General features: G+C 45.2%; 3 protein-coding genes across 7 annotated transcripts in view; 1 reads left to right on the top strand and 2 right to left on the bottom strand.

Annotated features, from left to right (window-relative positions):
• npnta (nephronectin a) overlaps window positions 1-4,251 on the top strand; it is a 36,816-nt gene extending 32,565 nt beyond the window's left edge. For all 4 annotated transcript variants that reach the window (XM_011612895.2, XM_003972440.3, XM_011612894.2 and 1 more), the window contains 3 exons: window positions 752-850; window positions 2,240-2,499; window positions 2,586-4,251. In XM_011612895.2, the coding sequence (XP_011611197.2) occupies window positions 752-850; window positions 2,240-2,499; window positions 2,586-2,696 (470 nt within the window). In that variant the 3' untranslated portion in view covers window positions 2,697-4,251. The remainder of the gene's footprint in view (window positions 1-751; window positions 851-2,239; window positions 2,500-2,585) is intronic.
• A 3,486-nt stretch (window positions 4,252-7,737) lies between these two features.
• Window positions 7,738-11,767, bottom strand: LOC101063080 (hydroperoxide isomerase ALOXE3). Of its 2 annotated transcripts, XM_011612897.2 has the most exons (15): window positions 11,592-11,734; window positions 11,327-11,498; window positions 11,000-11,204; window positions 10,814-10,895; window positions 10,609-10,731; window positions 10,355-10,458; window positions 10,110-10,276; window positions 9,883-10,026; window positions 9,517-9,720; window positions 9,360-9,446; window positions 9,112-9,281; window positions 8,712-8,833; window positions 8,524-8,624; window positions 8,129-8,299; window positions 7,738-8,045 (listed from the first exon to the last, which is right to left on the bottom strand). In XM_011612897.2, the coding sequence occupies exons 2-15, from the start codon at window positions 11,477-11,479 to the stop codon at window positions 7,866-7,868; spliced, it is 2,013 nt and encodes a 670-aa protein (XP_011611199.2). In that variant the 5' UTR covers window positions 11,480-11,498; window positions 11,592-11,734; the 3' UTR covers window positions 7,738-7,865. The 2 variants fall into 2 exon arrangements, with proteins under 2 accessions (XP_011611199.2, XP_003972437.2); XM_003972388.3 differs by having other exon boundaries at window positions 11,327-11,767.
• The window catches only part of tbck (TBC1 domain containing kinase), a 26,783-nt gene continuing 19,310 nt past the window's right edge, over window positions 11,734-19,206 (bottom strand). The window contains exons 24-26 of the mRNA XM_003972389.3: window positions 15,205-15,368; window positions 14,405-14,564; window positions 11,734-12,288 (exon numbers count right to left, since the gene is read on the bottom strand). Coding sequence (XP_003972438.1) covers window positions 12,178-12,288; window positions 14,405-14,564; window positions 15,205-15,368 — 435 coding nt within the window. The 3' untranslated portion in view covers window positions 11,734-12,177. The remainder of the gene's footprint in view (window positions 12,289-14,404; window positions 14,565-15,204; window positions 15,369-19,206) is intronic.

The following is a 19,206-nucleotide window of genomic DNA, read 5'->3' as shown; positions in this document are numbered from 1 at the left end:
GCGTCCGCCTCGGCGCTCTCATGGACACTGTCGTGTGATTGACGGGGCGGCTCACAGCCTGACTGGAGCCAGGCTTTTTCCCACTTTCACATTGTTTGCTGTTTCAGTGATTGAGGATTCGACGGCGCTCCGGAACTCTTCTCTTAATGAGTGTACACTAGCGCTGCTGCTGTTTCCCTGTGTCCTGTCACATTTGCTGGATCTGATCCACTGCTCTATGCAAATGAACGCGCCTAATGATTCAGTTCCACCGTTATTTTTTGTGCGCAATCTTTCATTCGCTGTACCAAGAGAGGCGGCTTTTTCATTGGCTCAGAAAATGAACTGTGAAGTGTCTTGCAAAAAAACAAAAAAAACAGATTTCAGGAACAAATGATGGATGTTGTTCTCATCTCCTGAACCAATTTGCGCAAGAAAGCTCGAATGATGCCACGACTGTTTTTTCCCGCTTTCCCTTAATGTTGCTGCCGAGGCATCAAGAAGTTTTATTATGATGTATTATATGCACGCGCATGTAAATGCGCATTTAGATCAGCGCCTGCAAATCGGGTTTGATCTTTTATGAGTACTTCTGCTACTTCTGCTTGGAAGTTCTGCAGCCTTCTTTCAAATGAACACGACAGTTCTTCAGAGGTGACCAGAAATGTCTTCCGTTGTGCCTCCGTGTCCTCGTTAAGAGTCTTATTTGGTCCTTTTTCTCTACATTTGTGCACCTTCTCCTCTGAATAGTGTCTTTTTTTCCCCTCTTCAGAGTCGGGGTATCTGAGCTGCTCCTTTGATGACGGCCTCTGTGGTTGGATCAGGGACAAAGACGGAGACGTGCACTGGGAGACGACACCCGATCCATCAGGTAACTGGAGGAACGTATGTTTGTTTCAGGGATATGAAGAGAAAAAGAGCAATAATAATATTACACAAATGCACACAAACACACACACACACACACAGACTCTTTCATATTTCTGTCTTACATAGACTGTAAAGGAATTCATAGCTTCCTAACCTTAACCATCCCTACGTCAAACCACATCTTAACACTCAATTTAAACCAAAATGCCCCCACTTTGCAACAATGTCCTCACTTTGCTCAAAGAATGGGCACTTTGCTACTTACTAGCAAATACAACACTCTCTCTCACACACACACACACACACACACACACACACACACACAGTCTGAGCACTTGTACTCAATTACAGGTCTAGATGAAATGACTTTAGGGGAAGTGGCTTGTCGCGTCTGCAGATTAGAGCTCTGCGCTACAAAGCCATGCAAATGAGAAGTGGATTACACGACCGCTCTCTACCTTTGACTTACATTAAACGGGAACACGACACTGTTTTTCTTGGGGTTCAGTCGAGGAGAAAACGTGATGAATTATGTCGAGGAGATCAAGCAGAGGTAGCGTGGAGACTAAACACCGCAGCGTACTGGCCCGGTTTAGCTGACGCTAACTACATCTGGCTGCTCCTGCCAGCTGGCTCCGTCTCGCAGGCACCAGCTTGTTTCCAGACGTTCTCACACTCAGACTCACTTGAACCGGGTCTGACCAAAGACAACTAAAATGCTGCTTGGATCACTACTTCTCCCAGTTTGGTTGGTGATGTCAGAAAAGCAGCAGCTTTTATTCTGTGTGAGCATCATTTGAACAAAGAATACGTTCAATTTGTATATGTTAGATGGACAACAGCTCCATATTTATATCACACCCCCGCCATATCTACTAGATAAACAACATACATCACAATTAATAGCTTATCTAGAGGCACTTTAGATTTTTATGTGGCCGAACATGAGTAGGTCCCAATTGTTTTTTATCTGGGGCACTATAAACTTCCGCTAACAGTCAGAAATAAATCATTTTAATGTGCTCTGACACCACCAACCTGCCAAAAGGTGGAGTGTTAAGTATCGGTGTGCTGCAGGTATTTTACCATTATGTTGTTATAGGGGAAATAAATGAGTGTCATTCCTCATAGAATTTAAAAGTCTTCATCATCTGAAGTCGAGCAAGTGGAATATTTCGGGGGGATGTTGGTAGATTGTCTAAAAATCTATTTGAAATCCCAGTGTAGTTTCCAGAAATACTGAAAACTCTATTTGTGTCCCAGCAGGAGTTTTGAACTGTGGTGTGGAGGGCAGGTGTCGAGCTCCTGCCACCTGTGTCCTCGCTGAACTTTAAACCGCGTGATGGTGGTTATTTTTCCAATAATCGATCGCTATTTTCGACCTCAACAGGTGGACGATACCTCACCATCCCTGAGGTGAGCAACAAAAGGACGGGGCGAGGGGCTCAGCTGGTCCTCCCGCTCACGCAGCCCTGGAACGACGGCAATCTGTGCCTGTCGTTCCGACACAAGCTGGCAGGCCACCACGTGGGCATGCTGCAAGTGTTTGTGAAGAAAGGAAAGCAGGCCAGTCCAGCAGTGTGGGGACGGACGGGCGGGAACGGCTGGAGGCACACCCAAATCACGCTGTGGGGGACGGGACTGGAAAGTGTGAGTGTGACAAGAGGTTTTAAATCACAGGGCAGTTTCAGGTGGTGCAATTGACACTGGTTGTGCACCTTCCTGCTGTTCCCCAGGTGATCCTGAAGGGGGAGCGCAGGCGAGGCAGAGTCGGCGAGATGGCCGTGGACGACATCACCCTGAGGAAAGGCAGCTGCACCGAGGAGCACAATCTGAGGAGACTCTAACATCAGACTAGGGCAAAAACGAAAGAGGGAGAATCATCTCAAGGAGAAGTGACTCTGTCGTGAAAACCCCTCACTTTGCCTGGCCAGTCACTGACATGCAGCCCACCCCCGCGTCCCACGACTGCCACCGCCAATATCCACAAACGCAGAATGGCGGGCTCTGGTGAGTGTCAGCGAGTAGGGGCGTCCCAGAAGCACGCCACCATTTCTGAGCCTCCGCCGCCTTGTTAATCAAAAAATCTGCACGTAGATCGTAAATATCGAGCCCCTGGCGACGCCCGACAACCGTCCAGCAACGTGAGGTCCACATTCGCATCCACGTTAATTATCACATTAATCATTACGCCTACCGTTGATGTTCATTAGCTAAACATCAGAGCAGGAATATGTTTTTATTTGAAGCTTGGAAAAAAAACACTCCTTTGTCAGTTGTTGTGTGTTATTGTTTTACAGTTTGGGTGTCAGTACTGGGCCCTCTGAATGCTGATGCAAATGCAACTAAACTTTCACTTCATCTCGACCAAACCCTTCATTCGCCCCCGCGTGCATAAGAAACGCAGCGTGTCTAGACGTTGACTTCCAGAAAACGCGTAGGTAGGAGGGAAATAAACATGACAATTACCGTAATTTAAAAATCAAACTCTGATTTCCCCCCACCCCATGCTGTGACTCTTTTTGTTCCTACAAGCTGCCATGAAATCATTTTAGGCCACATTGAAACCACAAAACGCTGCACCCTGCAGAGCCTGATCATTATTTATATATATATATATATATATATATATATATATATATATATGGGACATCATCAGAGAGTGAGGAAAAATCTCAGAGGTTGAAAATTGCGGGGTACCAACCATGTCATTGTGTGACCAAGCTGCGTAAAACCACGTCGGAATTTCACTTTTTTCCCTCTTTTTGTGCCAAGTGAAAGTGCCCAGATGTGCATTCGTCCTCTCACAGATCCTTTAGCACCTTTTCTATCCGGAAGCACCAAAATATATTTAAACTCAAATTTTCAGATACTTGAAAGGTGTCAAACAGAATCAGTACATTATTATTATTGTTGATCATTTTGTTTCTTCGGCACTTGCAAATCTGACATTTATCTCTATAATACAGGATGCGCTTTGTTATATTAAGTGCAGTTTGTTATAATGTTGATACCGACAACTTTTTAGGCTTTCACAGATTGTACTATTGTAAATGTAGTTGCGTGTACATACTCCAAAAAGCTACATGTGTTTTTTCTTGCGTTCTTGGTTCAAGGCCTAGCTTACGAGTGGGTTTTCTAGTGGTCGCTACTTCAGTGTTTCATGGATGTATCCAGAAGTGTGTGTTAAAGGTGCACAAAAAAAAGTGTGTTTATGTTTTAAGCTATAACGCTCTGTCTGTAATTTTGGAAATGCATAGCCGCTTGTCATACTGCGTTAATGAAGGGCATTGGCTGTGGGGGGGGGGGGCAGGTTTTCTGTAAGCATGGGTGCACTTGCCATATTCGGATCAATTCAGAGCGGAGTGTAAATAAATGACGTTTTGCTTGATATGTTTTGAACCAATGCCTGATTTCTCCATTACGTCGACGTTCACGTCAGCCGTCGGTGAGCTGTCAGTGACTTTTTTAAAGGAATAGTTCACTCAAAATGGAACATTTACAGAAATTAATACTGGAAGAAGTAGCAGCCGCTGTTTATTTCAGTTTAATTGGATTTGGCTGTGGCTATTTACTCAGAAATCCAATTTTCTTTTTCAATTCTGGGGGTGGTCCCTTTAGTCATTTTTCACGGATTTCATTTAAACTTTTCATTATGTAAATGACTTTAGAAAAATATGGGGGGAAAAAACAAACAAAAAACTGTTTATTAAGGAATCCCCTAAAGACAGGACAACTTCACCAACTTGCTTTTAATTACCATCTTAACAACAACAGAATATGGTTTAAACCCAATCACCAAAATTTTCTTATCATCTGGTTAAATGGTTTCAAACAACTGCTCAAAGTGACAATTTAAAGCAGGATTTTTTTTTTCTTTTAAAGCATGTTAATGTACTTCCCACAGTACTGGCCAATTCAAACATCAGCGGTTTAATTTAATTTTAAACCAGGAGTAAAACACTTTTTTGAGGGGGTAGTTTATGTTGTAATGTAGCGTTCTGTACTTACTGTAGAAATGGACTCTTTTTAAAACTTAGGGGTAAAAAATGCATTAATTTTGCATTAAAAACGTAAAAAAAGGGAGTCAAACAAACGGCATTTAAATGAACTGCTGCTGTTGCGCCTGAAACGTCTGCATGAAAAGTCTGCATAACTTTAATGTATGAAAGTACATCGAGCTTGTTGAGAAAGTCTGAGCAAACTTAAGTCATGTGACTGAATCTGAGGATGTAGGATTATTGGTCAAGTGGAAGAAATGGCATTTTTCAGTAGCCAACCCTAACCTTAATCTTAACCCTAACCCTAAACTACCTGTAACTCTAACCTCAACCTTAAAAAAAGGTTCTAATTCACAAACAGTCCTTTGACATTGCGTGGGCTCCAAGCTACAAAAATGTCCTCATTTGTATGTCCTCCTCCTTTGTATTTTGAGTATTTTGCTTAATATGTAGCAAAGAAACACACACACACACACACACACACACACACACACACACACACACACACACACAGGATCCACCTTTGTGCACTTAAATGCTGCACTTTTTTATATAATCATATTAAAGCATGCTGAACATTTGTCAAATAATAGCAGGCATTAACAGGAAATGAGGTCTGAACAAAATGAAACAAATGGGTTTGAGCGACTTTTATAAATGCACTCAGTTTCCATGGATACAGAGCAACCCTTGAACCTGCATGGAAGGTTTATCCCAATCTGGTGTGATGTACATTCAGACCTCTGGCTAATGATTTTCTCCTTTCTTCTCTCTTTATATCCCACCCAAACTCACCAAATGGTCTTTGTCAGCTCCTTCATCCCAGCTGGACTGAAACTCCATATGAATAACCAGATTTATTTCCACCAGAGGCAGCTCACAAAGGTCAAAAAGGTCTAAACTAGTATAACTGAAGCGATAACTGAAATTCTGGCTGTTTACCAGTTATCTGCTCCTCTTCCTCTTCTGTTGCAAAGGTGAAAGAAAAAAATCTCTTCCCTTTAACAGATGGCAATATTGAACAGTTTAGATGAAATATAGCATGAATAGTCGGTCTTAGTGTCCTGGAGCAACCTGCTCTTGAAAGGGTGGACTTTTTTCAGTCAGAAACCTTTGCTACAGCTATTGGCCCAGTCTGAGCAGATGACCACGGGCTGCTTTCACAGGAAAAAAATGGGACTTAATGTTGAGAGGTTTAAGAGACGACGGAGGTCTCGGTTGTCGTGTCCTCTGGACAGTAGTCAGGGCTGAAGACCAGGTTTCTGGTTGGCAGGAAGAAGCTAAAAGCTCTTTAGTCGTGGGACAATGATGAAAGCGGAGCTGATGGTGGATGAAATGAGAGTTAAAGCACAGGTGGACAGAACTGTGCACGAGCTGAAAATGGACATTCCGGTAAACCTTCTTCTCATAGCGAGGAGGCCCACACCTCTGTGACCCCCCACAGAGAAGGGTTGGGTCCACTGGGCAGTAATTAGCAGCTGGGGTCAGCTCACCCAGCATACGAGGAGAGGGAGAGCGCCCCATGGGTTCCAAAAGGTCACACTAATGAATGACACTAGGCAGAAAAGGTTTGACTACTGGTTACCTTAAAAGGTGGATAGATTCACGTTATCCCCATAATATTTAAATAGGATCAACACAACTTCTCGTGACATGGCAACTTAAAATTATGTTGTAAAAAAAACACAATAATAGTTGAATTGTCACTTACACGCCGTCCATTCGATGGCAACTTCACATTGACCTTAACAGAACCCGAGAACATGGAGCAGATGAAAATTACCATGGTGACAACCTGAGCATTTCCTCGGGAAGAATAATGAGCCCTTTCCCCAAAGTCGCTCCAGGGGGAGCATTTGAAGGCTCCGGTTGTTGAAAATGCATCTATTTTATAATTTATTATAGAAATGTGTCTATTTTCATTGCTCGGCTTCCCTCGTCATATCGGAACCTTCCCACAACATCGGATGGAGCAGAACTCGTTTAAATTCTCCACCACCGTTAGAAATCTTCCCTTTTCACCTTTTTTGACCGACGTCTTTCTGGAGCTCTGAGGTCACAAATGTGGTTCAAAGCAATCCAGTCTGACAATCCCACCCTCTAAAAACCCCGTCTGCAGCAGGAACAATAACAAATCTAACGAAAGTCCAAAGATTCATGTTAACGAAAGACATTTCTTAAATTATTAATTTGTCACTTTGACCAAGAGAAGACACTAATGACACATCCCAGAAGAATTATTATCACACTTTGATCCCTCTTTCAGTGCAAACAGATCCCGAGAAGGCAGCTGATGCTCTACTTTATGCATGCGCCTTGACTGAATTATTCATTTTCCCACATGTGGGTTATTACTCAAAGCTTGTTGCTGCAGGACCAGTTGCAGCCTCCAGGGAGCTTTAGGTTGCTGAGGTCAGTGTTTATACCCTCTGCAGACGCCACAGACAGTCAAGTATGCTAATCAAACAGAATTTGGGAGTAGTTTACAGAGCAGGTTGTTGTGTTTCTTCCTTACTGTCGTGTGTGAGACTTCGCTCTCTGTTGATGGATGGTGGGTGTGACGTGCTGAGCTGAAGGAAAAGGGTGTGTTGATAGCTCCAGCCCTTAAAAAAAAGTATCCTTTTCCAAATTCGTCTCTTTTCCCCAGGCCAGAAATAAGATTTAGCAAATAGATCCTGAAAGGATGACATTAAAAGCAACTCAATGATGCAAGAGGGCAAAAGGTCTGAAACACAAGAGGCAGTGTGCTCGTATCTTAAAAATAATTCAAATAAACTGGAAATTGATGCTAATCCTCGAGACGAAAAAGGGTAGTGAAGCCAAAATGTAGCTAATGTTTGGTTTCTGATATTCAGAACAAGCAGCTGAGCCACAAGAATAGACAGGGTGCAGGTCCAGGCGGTCCAATTTTATTTAAATAGCACAAAAGACAAACACAAAGAGATAGATAAGCACAATTCCTCCGTTGCTCTCATTTAAATACAATTCTGAATCCAGGCCTCGGTTCCAGGACCTTCAGATGGCCACGCTGTTCTCGATGTCTCCTGGATCCATGTACGTGTACGGTATTTCCAGGTCCACGTTTCTGGCTTCAATCTCAGCACTTAGTTGTCGAAGTTCAGCCTGAAAGTCCTTGATGAACGTGAAGGGGATCTCCTCACTGAAATGCTCCTCTGGGTACTGGCCGAGAGAGACCTGAAGAGATCATTTGGTTTCTTATGTCAGCGAGGGAGGGGCTAGCTGGGCGATGGTAGCAACATGAAGCTAGATGGACTTACAAAGTCTGTGGACCGCTTGCTCAGCAGCCACATGGTAGCCATTCCCTGGACCGTTGCGTTGACATCAGGCAGGGTTTTCAGCATGGTGGCCTCGCTCGTGGTCCCCTTTGTGGTTGGCGGGGGAAGTTGCAGAGTGATGGGATTGTTGGGCATCCAACCTCCGTAGTCATACTATTAAACAGGAGTAAAAGGCAATTGTGAAAGGTTCCGCTTGCGTGTTTCTTTCGCTGAAAGCAAAATGTTTCAGCATTGTAACGGATTGCCACGTGTAGTTGTAACGTTGCGGCGAAAGTGATTTACGAAAAAGCGGCAGTTGCGCAACATGACTGTTGATCTGTGTCAGTCAGGCTGGAATTCACGTGGAGCGAGAAGCCAAACGCTTTTTAAAAGGTTACCTGCCCGCCGTTGACAGCCGAGTGCTGCGCCGAGCACGTGAACACGACCATGGTGACAAACCTCACCACCTCCGCGACGGTGCTGAAGCTCTGTGGAATTCCTGTCAAAATTGGACAAAGGGCGCATTCTTTATTTAGGAAAAAAAGGAAATCAAAGATCGTATGAGAGACAGCAGCCTTCAGTTCACCTGTGTCCTTCTGAGAGAGGAACCCGTGCTCGTAAATGTCCTGAATCCACTTCTGCAGCTCTGAATCTTGCTTGACCTCCAAGTCATTCTTGTAGTAGAAGCTCAGCACTCCCTGCACAAACCTTTGACAGATGAAGATAAAAACAATTTTATTAGCAGCCTAAAACACAACCTACGAAGGATGTGGCTCCATTTATGCTGTGACAGTTCAGAGAAAGTGATCGTGAGAAAGGGCTCATTATTCCTCCCACAGTTTTGAGCTGCAAAACTCCATCTTTCATTATTCTACCTGCTTCACATAAACTAGAAAGATGGAGATTCTCAAATTTGTTGAAGTATTTTAATTGCTTTTCATTGTAGGGAAGCAGCAAATCTGCTTAATGGGAAATAGTATTTTCACCTGTTGATGATGGACCAGAGTCTGAGCCCATCATCTCTGTAGTAGAAGTTCGGCACAGACTCCAGCCCACGTTCGGAGATGTTGTCCGGTAAACAGAGGGAGCTGTAGGTCACTGAGGACAGTGACTTCTTCAGGAATGTGATCATTCCCTCTCCCCCAGTGGCAGAAAACTAAGAGTTAAACACAGTGAGTGTGCCATAAATTGTCCGTCCTACTGCACAAAAGCAGGTGTGTTGCATTTTTCCTACCTCCGTGAACACTCCTGTCTCAGCTATCAGGCGACGGCGAGCTAGGTAGTTGATTTGCAGAGTGTAGCGAGTGTGAGGGATCAGAAGCTTTGAGAAACAGTTCACACAGTTAGCAATTATTACCACAGCGATCAGTTCAAACCCTCCTCCCAGTTACCTTGTACAGAGGATGCACCATGGGCACGTTGCGCAGCAGCGAAACCGCGAAGACCTCCGCCAGCAGGTGAGTGCGCAGCAGGTGAGCGTTGAGCTGATGTTCGGAGAACTCCGCGCTCCGGACAAAGATCTTGGCCGTCAGCCAGTCGTACTCGGAGTCGCTGGGGAAGAAGATGGGATTGTCTCCTGCTGGGATCTGCTTGAGCTGCACGAGAAGGGCGATGAAGTGGCTCAGGCTAAGGTTAAGCGTCCTCACAAATGTTGAAGGAATCCAAATTCGGATTTCCTTGGATTAGCCACCGCGCTAGGTTGGCTTGTTACCTGTGTTTGCATCCAGCTGAACTACTCTATATTGTGGTCATCTCACCTGAATTGCGATCGGCATCAGCTTGTCATCTGGAGTTTTGTGCAACAGCACAAGCGGAGCCATCAGGTACTGCTGCTTCCCATTGATGGTGTTTGCTTTGATGCCATCCAGGCTCTTGTAGTCACAAAGGAATATGTTGCCTTTCTGTGGGAAGCCGATGTGGAACGCTATGAGTGTCAGTGGATGCACTGAACTGCCAGCTTTCAGATCTATCAAAGGTCAGTCACCTGCATTTCTTCCTCCAGTCTGAACTGGCCACCGCTGAAGACCATCTCATCGGTGACAGGAAGGTTTCCAGGCAGCGCTGAGCAGCGCCGGATCATCGTGGGATTCACGGCGTTCAGGAACTGGTAGCCAAAGAAAGAGTCCTCCTTCCAGTGGTCCTGAACATACTCTGGGAAGAGGGTGGCACTTTGAATCACCGAGCCCACCAAAAGCATCGGCTCAACATCACGCTTCATCAGGAAATTACCTGATATATCAGTTTTTTTGCAGCAAAACACCCGATCGATGCTGTCGATATCGGGCCAGTTCTCCTCGCAGTCGTCCAGACCCTTCAGCTGCAGCTCAGTCAGTCTAGATTCAAAACAGAGCAGTAATAATGATCATCCACTTAGGATGCATGAGAAGGCCTCTGAACCTACCACAATTCACTGCAGAATTAATAAACACTCGTTTACAGAGAAAACACTCAGCATTCCTTTCAGTAGAGGTCAATGCTCTCACCCAGCAGTGGCAGTAAAAAAGAACTCTGTGGTCTTGGTGAAGGAGAAGCGGACCTCAGCAGGCAGGGAAAGAGGGCCGTCAGCCTTCATGATGTGGGGAATTCCCTCTGCATACACATCCCAGCTGGAAGAAAAGAGCAAACTGGTTAACATATCTGCTGAAAGGCAGAATGTGGTTGCGTTAAAGGACGAACACGGGTTCTCACCGATAGTCTTCCTCCCTTTCCTTCAGCTCCCGCTCTCGACTGTGCCTCCCCAGAAGGTGGGTGTCTTCAAAGACTCTCAGGGCTTGAGTGAAGAGTGAAGTGAACGTTTGGAAAGCATGAAAATGAGCACAATTGGCCCCTTTTGCCTCGTATTCTTCTGCCTCAAGTCTAAAAAAATCCCCAAACCTGTTCCCTCTCTGAAGCGGTGCACTTGGTTGTCATCGATCCAGCGGTAGATGGGGAAGACATAGACGTCACCTTCGGGGGATTTGACCTCGACTTTGGAAGGGAACCACGAGTCTTCGGGAAATATCAGGAGGCCCTGCTTGTCAAGCTCTATCAGCACCAGCTTCCCGATGGACTCGGAGCAGTGGACTGTAAATTTAGACACCTAAAGATAAAATGAGAGGCCCTTTTAAAGAACATGATGGGGGCTTCCTTTCTGGGCTGTGGTGGGCAGAGCACATCCTCGCATTTGAGCCAGGTTGTTCACAAGAGAAATCTGAGACTTACCATTCCCTTCATGAAAGCTGCAGCACCTTTGAAGTTGATGAGCCACTTGCGCTCGCTCTCTCCGTCCTCGCCCACCAGCTTGATGAAGACATTGTTGAAAGTGGTGGCGGCCACGATGTCGGCAGTGGACACGGTCACGTCATAGGAAAGCATATTTCACTGCGGAAGGATCCTGGTAAAATGGTGAAAACAAAGCCAAAGTAGAGTAAAGGAATTCCGTTTTGCTGGGATTTTTGCAAAATGGGAGAACTGACTTTCCCCCTACCTCTGTTAATTAGGCTACAGGGCCTGCTGCCCTGCTTATATAGCTCTGCAGGAGTGTCTCTGGCTGGCGTTGAGCAGCTCCAGTGACGAAATGTTAACATGTATGAACGGTTGCCACATTGTGCAACACAGGAGTCAGTAGATTTCCAGAATGACTGATTGGTTTTAATAAAAATTGCAGTGTCACAGAAATAAATGACAATTACATAAAAACACCATCGTAAACAATATTCAACAGCAATAAATGCTGCTTTCAGGCCAATGGCGGAATATTTAAATGCACCTTCTTGATGCACCACAGCCTGTGTTGGCATGTTTCCTGCCCCATGAATGTAAGCAACATAAGAGTTAAAACATTGATGAAATTGTAAATAAACATTAAACACGGCAGACGTGACAGAAACATGACCAATGCAGCGCTGTCGCAGGGGTCAGGGGTCAAAATGTCCACTCTGTTCATCAGGGCAGAGCTGCTCCTGGATAATAAAGAAGTCGACTTTTTGAGACAGAACCTGTGTCCTGGGGTGCGAAGCAGGTGCTTTATTGTGGACTTTAGTTGAAGCGATGGTGAGGTGGGGGAGGTGTGGTCAGATTTGGGGGGAAGGTACAGTCAGGAGGCCGGTGGGCTTCAGCTTGTTGATGCCTCCGTCCAGGATGCAAACGCGTGGAAAAGCTACTTTGACCAGGTGTGCTGCAAACTGTGAGAAAGGAAAGGGGGAGAAAAAGGTGACTCATCATCATTGGTTCTATCCCCAGCCCAGTTCTATTCCCAGCCTACGCCTTTTCCTCCACTCTCAAGCCCGCTTCACGCCACGCGGCGATTGCTGCAACGACAAAGCGGAACTTCCAAAATACCGCAACAATGAGAAAACCCGCCCTCAACCGCATGGGTCATTAAACCCAGCAGAACACAAAACACTGCAGCTTCCTGTGTCGTCACGCAGCCAACGGACGAACTGGGAGAAAAGATTATTCTTAATAGGAATTTGTAGTGATGGAAACTCCCGAGTCATGACTCAGCTGCCGCATGATAAATATTTCTATTTGACAACAAAACCAGAAGCAGTCCAGTTATAATGCATTATAAGAAGAAACTAAAGAGCATGATAATGTTGCAGCATTAAACAAAGTGGACAGTGGTTTGCCTCATAATAGAATATCGCTCTTCTTCTGCGCTTTCATTACCAAACAAGGTTGGGGCTCCTGAATCTTTTGTATAAACGGGTTCTCTAATTTATTATTCATCTGGTTAGCACACCTACAGACCGAATCAGATTAATGGATCTTCTTTCTCGTGTGTTCAAACACACTGACAGTAATTGGGATTTTCTTTTTTACAGTAATAACGTTGGGAAACGTGGTTGTGACACCACTGTCGGCTTTCAACACACAAAGCTGTTATTGCCGAAACTGAACGATGAATAAAGCAGCTGGGTTCCTAGAATGCACTGTCTAGAGGTGCTGTACAGGTACACACACAAATTAGGTCTTCCACTTTGCAAAGCTTTTTTGTTTCAGCACAGAAACTGGGTTCAATGGAGTTAAAAGGACTCACTTTATTGACTTTAAGGTCTAAAAAATTACTGAGAGCAGAAAGGCGGAAATTGAAAAGCTCCATGTCAGAGCAGGGAAAACAGACGGGGATATTGGGATCCAGGTGGGGTTTTGAGAAAAATACAGAAAAGTGTCTTTAATTGGGACAAACTAGTTATTTTCCATTGTACAAAATGAGGTCATCTTTTTTTAAAGGGGGACGTTGCCTGAAGCCAAAGCACTGCTCAGTTTTTAAACACTAAGCGCTGCTAATTTATTCTAAAGACAGCACAAAAGGCAAATTTATACTCATCAACACAGTCCTCCTCTCACTGCTGAACCGAGCAAAGTAGGTTTTGTGCAACGATTTGCAACGAAGACATTTTTAGGCTCTAAATTTATCAGGTGGAGAAGAGGAACAAAGGACCAATGAACTTTGGGGACAAAATATTTGCAAAAACTGTATGATGAAACCTTCACCTGTCCCTCAAAACGTGATGCTTCACAGCTAATTGTACATAATAAAGTTTTTTCTTTAATCTTTTTATTTATCACTATTGTCTGTGACCAGTTTAGGGAGCCGCATGCGCGATTTGGTGACACCTACTGACGATAACGGGTACTGCAAAAGCTGTCAAAGCAGATTTGTTGCCTTCCTGTATGCAAATGCAACATAATAGCATTTTAGAGTGTGACGCCAGCAACCCACTCAGATGATGGATGGAGCAGCCTTACGCAGCAGATTCATGCACATGCTGCGAGATCTAATATAGAAAAAGTTATGAAAACACATATCTGGGCGCATTAATCCCCTATCAGAGCCTTTTCTATCGCCGCGTTAAGCAGTGGGCGAACCACTGTGCTAAAATGAAGAGATAAAGCCGCCACAAATTGAATCCAACTTTTTCCAGCCGACCAATCCATTTAAATTGTGACTTTGGCTTCATTAAATCCCTGCAGACCTGTGAGGGCAGCGGGACAGATGGGCTGATAAATCGGTCACCTCTGGTTGAAGCCGTGTTCACCGCAGCACAGCGCTATTACACACAGGCAACCACAGTGTTTACCTTCAGTAAATTGCCTCTGTGAGACACCACGCTGCTATAAAATAAGCCAGCACTGCTCCACACGAGCGCGCGACTGTTTCCTGCTCTTCGAGCAAATGTTAACCGCTAAATGTCTTAGAAATCAAGGGTTGCAACAAGAAGTAGTGCAACTCGTAAATAGCAATCTACATTGTCAGGCGCGTGTGTGGGGGTGGGTGTGGGGGTGCTGTCTCACCATAGTCGCGGTCTTCATGGCGTGGCTGATGACCACGATGACGCAGCCTTTGTAGTTGTGGAGGATTCCTGATGTGGGGCACTGCAGGAGCTCACCGTCAGGGCTGAACGCTGAGCTGAACGGCACGTTGACGCTCCCAGAAATATGGCCTCTGCTGAAGCTGGAATCAGTGGGGTTAAGGTGGATGGAACCGGTCCTGAGACCTGCCGTAAAGGGCTGAATCCTAGCGGAGCTACGAGTGCTGTTAACCAGCAATGTCAGAACAGATTCGTAGACCTACAGATTGCCTTGATTTACCCCACAGAGGGTCTTCATTTAATCCCCTTTGATGACAGTAGATACCCACAACAGGGCTTTGCTCAAGATCACAATGAAGGCGAAAACAGCCAAATCCTGCCAAAGTGCTCAAATCCCTTTTGTCCACGCGAGTTAACCCCAGGAGCAAATCTGTCAGCGTTGGAATTTGGCCGGAGGACCTGCCATTACCAAATCTTCTCTCCATTAACTAATCCTTATTGATTAATGGCCCTTTAACCCCTAAGAAAACTACCATTCCATACACGCTCAGCAGGGTGGGACTCTTCCTTACAGGCTGGAGACATTAGAAAACCAACCATCGACCGATTATCCCGACGGAGACGCACGTTCAACGGAGAGAATTCCCTAAGCAGCCAGCCGGCGTCGTCCCATCGGGCTTCGTCATTACTCTTCATCGTCGCTTCTCAATGAAACCTAGGACGCCATCTTGTTTGAGATGATGAAATACTTCAATGAGCCACTGAATTCCATTTGAAGGATACTCATCTACGGGACGGATGTCGACAGCGATGATTTTGGGCTTGCCGGCTCTGGTCCTCTTCGCCGGGCCTGCTGACGACAGCTCGCAGAGGTCGATCAAGTCCTCCGCCGAGATCCTGGGGGAGACTTCTGTTTTCAGGTCAGAGAGCGCCAGCGGCTCCCGAGACTACAAGAAAGGGAGTCAGGAGAGGTCAAAAGAGATCAGCCTTGGATGAGGGGAAATCTATAGAGTGTGGCAGCGTAAACCGAATAAGGGAGGGGAGGATTTGTGTTTTTACAAGCTGAATTCCTGCATGGCTTCACCACACTTTAACTCAGGAAGGGCCCAAATTATGCTGAACCGTAAAAAAGACACTATTAGCTGCGGCGGCACAGAGGGGCGGCTGCAGTGACCAGAACCTGTGCTGCAAAATGAATTCATTAAACCTCACAGCCAGAGGCATGGCTGCCGACCCCTCCCCTCCACACACACACACACACCGCCCGATCACTCGCTTTATACACAGAACACTGGGGTGATGACGCTTTGCTTTTCCACAGCACTAATAAAAGCGGGAGAATGATTTGTGCGCGTCCGCGATAACGAGCGGCCATTAAGGAGTTTGATATTTCTGTTTATTGATGTGCTAATTAGAGCGGGGAGGCGAGCCATGTGCGGTTTTGAGCAGGGACGAACGGGGGCCAGCCGTGTCACGCAGGTTAAGTGCCAAAACCCTTCCATCCATAAAATACAACAATTAACTCGAGAGGAAAGCGGCGCAATCACCCAGCCAGTGAAAATGTCCGAGACATCCGCGGGGCCAGGAAGCTTCGTCGCTTTAGAAATAAACCAGGAATAAAAGGTAACGTCACACTGTTTGACTTGGAAATTCCTGCTCCAAAAGCACCCTACCCTGTTGTATCACAATCTCATTGCACCAAGTAACTGGTATAAGAATTTGGAGTCATATTGGTCCACAGTTAATCTTTGAAAACCTGTTTTTTTAATCTTGAAAGACATTCCACTAATTCCACTCGGTGCCACTGATTAACCAAAACTAGCTGGCGATGCACTTTATGCTGTAAACACACCTCTATTTCAAAGATTTGAAATTTCTCCACTCCTCATCCATCATGATGACATCACTGGCATCGGTCTGCTAACATTTCCCTGAAATGCCTTGCTGCATTGTTTACTCTTCTCTCCCGCCCTGTCAGCAGTGGTTTTGTCCGGTTACTCCAGGAACCACAGCAGAGGAGGCATCTACATATTCACGATGTATCGCCGCCATCTTCAACCGATTGATCTGTGGCAAAGAAAAGGAACCCGTTTTCCTGCTAGATTTCCTTCACAGCTTCCCTCCGGATGTCGAAAGACCAGCTTCCACTGTCGGGGCCGGATTGAACAGAAGAATGGAAGCAATTGGGCCCCTTCAGTGGAAAAACATAATAAAAGCCCGGCAGTGTTTGCCTTCCGCCAGGAGGTGAGTTGATTTCGAGCACGGTAACCGACTTCGCTGTAATCCAACAGTGCGACTCCAGCAACCATCGAGGCAGAACAACCACCCAGCTGAGCCAGCAGCTCAGCAAAAAGCTCGCGTTTGCCTGAGATCGTCAGAGATGAGGTGATAGTTGCAATCACAAGTCTAAAGGTCAACTCATCCGATGCCATTTTAAAGGGAAGAGTGCAAAATTGGCCCCATTTGGCCCATCTACGCCACACTTTGTGAGGGAGGAAACGTGGCGGCTTTCTGGTCGGCGGTGGTGACCAAGACTAAAAAACCTCTCAGCAGAAATATGGCTGAGCATGATTCAAGGCTGCAAGGTAGTTTTCTCTGTCAACTGGACTGAGTTTCTTCCCTTGAAGACGCTTCGCCTTCTATCCAGAAGGCTTCTTCAGTTCAGTTCAGTTCAGGATGATTGAGAATCTACACAGATTAAAGGCTGGCAACAACAAACCAATACATCAGATATGCTCAGCCAGTTTTATTTTAAAGGTGAGGGTTTCTGGAGGAGAGGGATGCTGCATCTCCTCCGAGAAGGTCAACGCTGGCTTAAACAGCCGGAGGGAGACGGCAAATAAAGACTGAAATATTTATTTAGCTCCATTTGCTCACTGTAGAAGCTGGTGGGCCATAAACCCACAACATGCTGATTTCACATGATAATTAAGCTAAAACATGTGGAAAACCCCCACAAAATTACCTCCAAATCTCCACAAAAAAGCTCCAATGACTCATAATAATACTAATGTCCTAAAGAGAGATTCCACTGCTTCCTGCCCTCTAGCTTCACAGGAAGAAGAATGAACTGTCCAATTATCTGTACTCCAGCCAATTAGCTTAAATGCTGGTAGCATGGACACACTGATAAAGTGTGCTGTTATTTGTGTATCTCCCTCTGTCTAGAGTGCAATTTAATGTAATGTTGGTTAAATATGAAGGAGATCAGAATGTAAATTTAGTGCGACAGGGCAAATCTCCTTGTTTAGACATCAGTATTTAATTCACGCTGAAATTATTGAGTTTCATTTCCCCTGTGATGGGAATAATAAGACTTAACAAGCTTAGTTACACATTGAAAATGATAATAAGGAAACGAAGGCAAATCGGTTTCAGATTGAACACTGATAAACAGCTGTTAATTTCACGCTACTAACAGGACGCCTTGAGAATGTCTTCCACACCTCCCATCATCTGCATGACTGAGAATATTCACCTCATGTAACTGTGACACACCCGCGTGCCATTTATTCTGCGCGTTGATGATCATAACACGGCACACAAACCACAAAAACACCATTATGCTTAACGTGCAGCACTATTCTAACACACACACATATTATCTATTTTATGAAAAGATTTTCCTATTTACTGGTTCTGAAGAAGATATCTGAACCGTTGCTCACGTTGTTTGTCTTGAAATATGAGACGCAAACCACAAAAACGCGGTTGTGCCTAATGTGCAGCACTCTGCTGAGACTGGTAGTAGCAATTAACAGAGCGGTTACACTGCAGTGCACAATCTTGGCCAAGAAATCCATCCCGACTGGTTCCGTGGCTCAAACTGTTGTCTCGTCCTTTCACAGCCTACAAATTTCATCCTCTGTCATCCTCTTTCCACTGTCAAAAAGCCTCGATTATATCAAACGACAGCAGCTCTGGTCTGTGGTGGAACCGGAGATGCGTGTCAGAGATGCAGAAGCTGCGATTTTATCCCGTCACCGTGGAACAAAGAGCTCCCGGAACCTTGTTTCCAGAATGGAATTGCATTGGCAGTGTTGCTTTTTAATTCATTCATTTAATTCATTGATTTTGGAGTTCTATCTGCCGCTGGCTTTTGGTTCCGCTGAAAAAGAACTTTGATCCATCTCTGATTGTGTGGCACAGCAGTAGAAACAAACACTGCAAAGGCCGTGGAGCTCAGCATTGATCTGAAAGTAGCAGACGTGCATTAAACAAGTCGGCAAAAGAGCTTTTTCAAGCAGTTACAGATCCCCAAACTGGACGAATAATTAGGTATATGTACAAATGCCTGTTTAGAGAGTTTGGAGGTGAGAAGATATAAATTCTAAATGCATCAAAGGCCACATTAAGCTGCGAGGCTGTTTCTCTGCCAGTGAGACTGGTTTTAAACAGAGAAAATGGAAAGAGGGAGGAGTAAAATCCTTTAGAAAGTCGTGAGTTTTGGATGAGGTTTCAACAAAGCAGCGGTCTTAAACACACACCAGACGTGGTGAAGGAACTAGTGATGGGACGATGATACCTCAAGGAGTGTACTGACACACTACACAAACTGTGTCGGCAATGTATTGATACTGTGTTGGTCACCCGATAGTGACCCCTGCAGTAGTTATAAAATGATTGCAGGTAAAAGTTTGCTCCAAGGCGATTTCTCCTCTTAGACACCAGCTCCCCAGCCTTAGAAAATACTCTTTCACACGGTGCAGATGACGATGGTGAGCAGAGAGTTTTAAGTGCAAGTTGATGCAGATGTGGATAAGTTTTCTGGTTCTCTCACGAGTA

Source organism: Takifugu rubripes, chromosome 17 (genome assembly GCF_901000725.2).
Source record: "Takifugu rubripes chromosome 17, fTakRub1.2, whole genome shotgun sequence".
Taxonomy (NCBI): Eukaryota; Metazoa; Chordata; class Actinopteri; order Tetraodontiformes; family Tetraodontidae; genus Takifugu; species Takifugu rubripes.
This window is presented reverse-complemented; position numbering and strand designations above follow the sequence as displayed.